The following is a 6,775-nucleotide window of genomic DNA, read 5'->3' on the forward strand; positions in this document are numbered from 1 at the left end:
CCTATCTGTCGTGTAGGAGCACTTGCTCGTGACTCTCCAGTCCTGCTCCCTCCTCAGTGTCTGTGTTCCAGCCTGGCCCTGCTTGTTAAAAACAGAACAAGAGCTCCTTGCAGGCAGAAATGCAATTAAACTTTGCATAAACAGTAAAAGTTCCAGTATCCCCATCACAATCCTGCTGGGTCTGTGGTCTTTACAGGCTTGTGATGATTGGAGCCCTTCAGCATGAATTTGAATTTGCAGATATAAAAGTCAAGAAGCTATTGTCTGAAGTTAAAGATTTCTGTTCTGATATTAGAACATCCCAAGATTTGTCTAACGGTAACTATCCCATCTTTATGGATTTTTGTGGCATAAATGTGGGAGGGAGGCCGTTCCAGTTCTGAGAACCTGTGTAATGCTTCTAAAGTCAACCTCTGAGAGCCTTGGCCGAGAGAAATGTTTGAATATAGAACCACTGAGCCCTTTCTAACTATCTCCAGGTTTAGTCTGCAAATTTGAAAAGCAACTGAATCGCCATTAGCAGTATCACACATACTCTCAGAGGTAAACAGAGTATACTGTTCTGTCCCTGAGTGATTATTAAAGGATTAAGGAGATAAATCCTCACTTATATTGTCATGTGTCAGTATGACACATGGGTGAGACACCAGTAGAGCTCTCCTGTTGGGGGCTTCTGTCAGAGCCAGGGAGGTTGGACATTGCTGGGGAAGCCAAGGAGGAAGTCCTGCTCTTCTCATGAGCTGTGCTTGGAAGATGGGTCGGTGCAGTAGGCAGCTGAGCAGCGTCTCCAGCAGCCAAGCTGGATGCTCTGCCATGAGGCCAGCTCCTTCCCTCAGCATTGTTGCAGATGCCTTTCACCACCTGTCACCTCCATATTTTCATTGAGGAACTGGTTTTCTGCTGCCATGTGGAGGGCACAGCCATGTCATCTTAGGGAGCCAGGGCAGCTGGGTGGATGGGTGGTCTGAGGGCCTGTATCGCTTTCTGCTCAGTGACTGTGGAGGTTGGATGGACCGTAGGAGACACGGGAGGGGCCTTGTTGATGGATGGAAGGCTGGGTCCCTCTGAACTCGTCTCTCCTTATCTATCATCAGTTAGTGGACCACGAGCATGTTGCTTTCTACATGTGAAAACCAGATTTCCTCTTTTTCTTCTCTTAATTTAGAAGTTATTTGGGGACTGAAAAATAACAGGCTGGGAGGTAGGATCTCTGACCACTGATCCCTGAGGTTCCCAGTCATATAGTTAGAATTAAAGAAAGCTGCTTTTCAGCGGTGTGAGAACCAGAAGCATGTTATCTCTAGTCATCAAGTGCTCCAGTGTATTCATTCTTATGTTCATTCATTCTTTGAACTTTCACTCCAACATTTGCTGAGTGCAAACGACATGAGCTGGGTGTTGTACAACTTCAGCATCTGAGTAGGACACAGGAGCTGGACTGAGCTGGATGCCTTCAAGAGCAGGAGATGAGGAAGGAGTTAGTTCAAGGAAGCAGGGAATTTCCAACGCAGAGCTGAGCAGGAAGACCAGCTAGTAACCTGAAACAGTCATGGCCAAAACAGCTGTCCAAAACGGGTGGATAGGTGGCAAGAGTAACAGACTAAAATCTGGAGTGGGAGGGGCATGCAGTGAGATGGGACCCCTGGTACTGATGGCTCCAAAACAGCAGGTAACTATCATGGAAGACGGGTGAATTACACTTCCCTCCCACCTGCCCCTTGTGCCTTGATTCCAGATTCTTAAGGAACCCATGTCAGCTGCTGGGAGCAAAAGCCATAGAGGGGTGAATGAGACAGGACCCACCTGTCAGGGAGCAGATGCAAAGGTGTCACAGTAGCTCTGGGGCAGTCACAGTGGAGGTGACACCTGATAGGTGGCTGGAAGGTTGGCCACCATTTTTCTGTTGATTTTGAAAGTGTTGGGAAATTGATCTAAGGAACAGTGGGTCATCTGGCTTAGAAGATACGAACCCGCTCTGATGAGAGTTCTTAATCTTTGAAATGCTCCTGTTGCGTATGGACCTGATTGGCATCATGCCTGGGGCTGATGAGCACTTTAGACCTTCGACCCTGCACCTTCAACGAGACCCTACTTTTTCTGACCTGTCAGCAAGTGTTGCTTGAGCATCTGTTACATACAGAGGTCTTTTCAATACTCACAAAAGATAGGTAACAGAGTTAAATACTTGGAGTCCTGATGTTTATTAAAATAAAATAGGGCACCATGTATCACTGCAATGGAAGAATGTTCTCTGGGTTCCTAACAGAAGCCCGCTGCTGGGCTTATAATCCTACAGTGACAGCATATGTGGGGAGTTTGAAAGGGAGGGGGAGAGGAGCTAACATAAATTTGGAAAGCACTTTGAAGTCATGCACCTGTCACTGTTCCTATTTTTTAATCACCAGATGTATTGGAATCGTTATTTTGCCCAACTTCAAAGTGGAAGTGAGTACGTCTGCTGCCCAACACAGAGACTCAGTGGCTGCCACCAATGATGCAGCTACAGCATAACGTAAACACAAGTAAACCTGAGTAAAATGGAATGCAGTGAACTTACATTTTAGCTGCTTTTGTTTTATGTGGCTAATTTGAAATGTCGTTCATCATACATTGGCATCTATTATATTTTTGTTTGAAATATGGGGCCCCAGGGAGTTAACTGCTCAGCCATGGAGAATTAGATCATTTTGAAACATGAAATAAAGTCTATTTGGCAAAAGTACAGGTAGAGGAGATGAGAAGAATGAATGCAGTGTTTGAAATATTAAAGAGGTCATTTGAATGGTCCTCTTCTCTCCCTCTTGCTCTTCCCCTCAGTGATCTGATAAAGCATCCCAGCCGCACCCTCCTCCCTCTCACAGGTACTCTTTTTCTGGGCTAAGATCTAAGAAATTGCCCTTAAGGGTGTGTGTCAGTTGGCTCAGGCGGCCATAACAAAGCACCTTAAACATGGTTTAAACAAGAGACATTCAGTGGCTCACAATCCTGGAGGCTGTAAGTCTGAGCTCACGGTGTTGGCACTTTCTCCTGATGCCTCTCTTCCGGGCGTGTAGGCAGCCATCTTCTCTGGGCATCTCTGTCCTCATCTCTTCTTATAAGGCACCAGTCAGATTGAATTAGGGCCCATCCTAGTGGCTTTGTTTTGCCTTAATCATCTCTTTAAAGACCTCCATCTCCAAACACAGTCACCTTCTGAGGTCCTGGAGATTAGGACTCCAACATGTGAATTTTGAGGAGACATAGTTCAGTCCATAACAGGCTGGACACTCCTGGAACAGGGAGATGAGAAATGGGGAGCTGGACTCTCTGCTGATGGCCTGTGTTTAGGGGCTGATGCCGATTGTTATCTTCACAGAGATCTCCAGGCTCAGACCCTGGAAGAGTAGTTGTTGGTGCAGAGAGCTGCCCATGTGTTCCTCTCCTGGCATGTCTTTCTGTGTGCCTGGTGACACCAGTGCTTGTATCTGTTTATCTACGTTAATCTCCACTGTAACTCAGAGGTAGGCATTGTCACTGTCACCCCCTTTTACAGGATGCGGAACCGAGGCATAGGAAGGTCAGTAACCGGTCCCAGGTGATCAGCTCTGAGACGCGGACCTGAGGACCAGTTGGGCAACTGCTGGCGGCCCAGCCCTCAGCCCCCGTGCACATTTCCACACACTTACTGGTCAGTGTGCCTAGGACTGAGGGTCTCCCGAGTCCAAGCACCGGCATTGGTTGCGCTGGTTGCTATGTTTGAAGCTTGCTTAGGAATTCAGATTAATATTCCTTGGCCTCAAGTCTCAGTCAGTGTAATGTCCCTTAACATACGCAGGCTCACTGACACAGAAGTCAGTCTTCACTTCTGGCAGATTGGGTTCTTGCCAGTCTGCCTACTTGTTAAAATTACCTGCACCCTCAAATGAGTACCCGTGGGCTTCTTGAGGTCTAGACATTTGCAGAATGGCTAAAATTTGAGTCCCCGATGTGTATGTTCCCAGCAGAGTCGACAGGCCACGCCCCGGCTTCTAGTTTAGCACAGTCTGTAAACAGCGTCCTTTATGTGATCTCTTCGGTGCTCTGTTTTTCCTCATTCTTGTGCCTTATGTTAGTGATTTCATAGTTTAAACTGGCCCTCACGTGTAGTGCCAAGGTGGGCAGTGTACAGCGGATAAAGGCCTTTCAGTACCTGCTCCCCTTTTAACAGCATAAAATGTTGTGCTTCTGTCACGTGAAACTATAGAATCTCGACAAGTTTTTCTCTAGTAAGGATTAACAAATCAAAATTAATAGTATAATACTCATTATTAGAACTTAGTATGTGTAAAATGACATGGACATTCTCATTTGACATGCTCTCCTTAAATTCTTATTTAATAAATACAAAATCATGCTTTCCCCATTTAACCATTTAAGTGCTTAACTTTATCATCAAATAATGTTATGGGGAAGGCCTGCTGTACGTTTCATTGTGCAGAACACGGCACCCCATTCACATTAGATGTAAACAGGTATTTTTTGAATGACTGGACTGTTCAGTATTATTCATGCTAAAACAAATAATAAAATAGCTACTATTTCCTAAATGTTCACCTTCTATCAAGAAATGCTCTAAGTACATATGTTAACTCATTTAATCTACCCAACAAGGAGGTAGTTGCCATTATTCCCATTTGATGGATGAAGAAACCAAGGTATAGAGATCAGGATGCTTCCAAGGTCTCAAGAATTTGCAGAACTGGGATTCAAACCCCCAGGCTCTCTGTATCTAAAGCTTGAGCTCTTAACTGCCTCTACTGTGACTGACAAGAAAATTACTCCTTTATGAACACATAACTTACAGTGTCTTTTTCCTTTGGCCAGTTGAAGACATTATTTTAATTAAAGTGCTACAGTGATTCATTGATGTGGCACCTGTAGTGATGTTATTATTGTAAAGATCATCTTTATGCTGAGATTTTTGTAGTAGTTTTTGATTCAGAATCTTTTTCTCTTCTTAGGATGTGGCATTTTTGAAACCTTATTGCTTACGTAGCCTTCAGAATAACTGTATCATGATAACCAGAAAACTTACAATTTGCTTCTTTACAGAAAATCACTCTGCACCTCCCGATGTAACCACTTACACCTCAGAACACTCAATACAAGTAGAAAGGCCGCAGGGCTCTACGACGTCAAGAACAGCCCCAAAGTATGGCAATGCTGAGCTCATGGAGACTGGCGACGGTATGTCTTCCAGCAAGTTTTTCCTCCTTTGTAAATTCTAAGTTCTGCTGATGTGCTTTCTGTGCCCTGACTGGATGTGTTTCTTCTAGTGACACAGTCGGCTCATTGACTCATCAGGTTCTTTATGAGCCTCCCTAGAAGGTGGCATAGTTACAGGAAGTGCAAACTGTCTCCAAGGGGGCCAAGAGTTATTCCTTGTAGGAAAAATGTCAACGTTGTAGGAATTTTGTCATGAGAATAAAAAGATTTGATAAAATTCTGATGTTTTTGCTAATGAATAATGTTGATTCCACAATTAGAAAATTAGTGCAGGTGTTAAGACTGTGAATGGTTACTTGGAAGGGCAAGATGGAGCTAAACACAACCAAAATAATGGACAGAGATGGGCAGAATGGTGCTTTAGACTTTGGAAGAAAGATGGTCCTTTTTCCTCCATGTTGGAAAAAGTATTGGTGATTTGATAAATACAGCCATTCAGGGTCCCTCTTATTCCTTGAATCTTTCATCTTGGTATGCTCTGACATATTCCTGTTACCCATCCTAAAGTGACAGACTCGAACATGAACTTCATGCTTTATTCTGCTTTCCTTGACCTTCCAGAGTCATGAAAGTTAGACTGGAACCCGATGATGATATAAAGTGTTATTTTCTTGGAAGATGGCCAAAATAGCCTCTGTGTGCCATCCATCCCACCATGCTTGTGTCCGTAACACTGTGACTCGGGGTGATGAGGAGGCCTGGACCCAGCCTCTAACAGGCAGAAACCTCTTCACTGTGGTCAGAGCCCAGCGTCGCTGGGTTCTGAGTTCTCTGTTAGTACATTTGAAGTCACTCCAGTTTCCAGTATGATTGGTTTCCCTGGAATGCTTCTCAGTATGAAGGTTTGCTTTAGTCCTCTACTAAGTTCATTGTTTATTGAATTGGTCATTACTGTTATTCTTTTTATCACCATTTTAGTAACTTTGTTGTTTTTGAAGTTCATCATCTTCACCTGCTCCCCCAGGTAAATTCATCTATTGTCCAGTTCAGTGCTGTGATGGTGTCTCGTACCAGAACCACATGGGGCACTTGTTGGAAAACAGATTCTGGGCCACACCCCAGACCTAACACATCAGAAGCTCTGGGCTGGGTCCTAGGATGATCTGTGTGTGTTCTAAATTAAGCTGGAGCACCAGTGGCCTTGTGAAATGATCTCTGATTCATCCAAACCAGATTAACTGGGACTCTTTAATGGGGAAATGTTGTGTTTAGATATTGAGAATTCTGGGTTGTATATTTTTATGTATTTTCAAGATTGTAAAATATTTAATGTCTCAATTCTGAAAGTGCCCATAGAGTATTTTGAGACTATCTATTAAAATGGTTTTTATTGGATAGAAAAATTTCCTTGAATTCTGTCATACTCATTCCAAAAATTGAGTTCTGTTCTTGTGACATTGTGCCGTGGAGGAAGGACTTTGCCTCGGTCAGTATGGGAAAGACCCTCTCTGGTCATGGTTCTTCTGTCTGAGAACTGTGAAGGTTCCAGGCCTTCATATTTACCAGGTTCAGGTTTCCAAGCACTTTTCAG

At 44.0% G+C, this 6,775-nt stretch overlaps 1 protein-coding gene across 2 annotated transcripts in view; it reads left to right on the forward strand.

The window, feature by feature from the left end:
- Positions 1 to 6,775, forward strand: part of DIP2C (DIP2 acetate--CoA ligase C (putative)) — a 366,491-nt gene that overhangs the window by 236,434 nt on the left and 123,282 nt on the right. For both annotated transcript variants that reach the window (XM_007445661.1, XM_007445662.1), the window contains one exon: positions 5,071 to 5,205. In XM_007445661.1, the coding sequence (XP_007445723.1) occupies positions 5,071 to 5,205 (135 nt within the window). The remainder of the gene's footprint in view (positions 1 to 5,070; positions 5,206 to 6,775) is intronic.

This window comes from Lipotes vexillifer, unplaced genomic scaffold, assembly GCF_000442215.2.
Source record: "Lipotes vexillifer unplaced genomic scaffold, Lipotes_vexillifer_v1.1 scaffold646, whole genome shotgun sequence".
NCBI classification, from domain to species: Eukaryota; Metazoa; Chordata; class Mammalia; order Artiodactyla; family Lipotidae; genus Lipotes; species Lipotes vexillifer.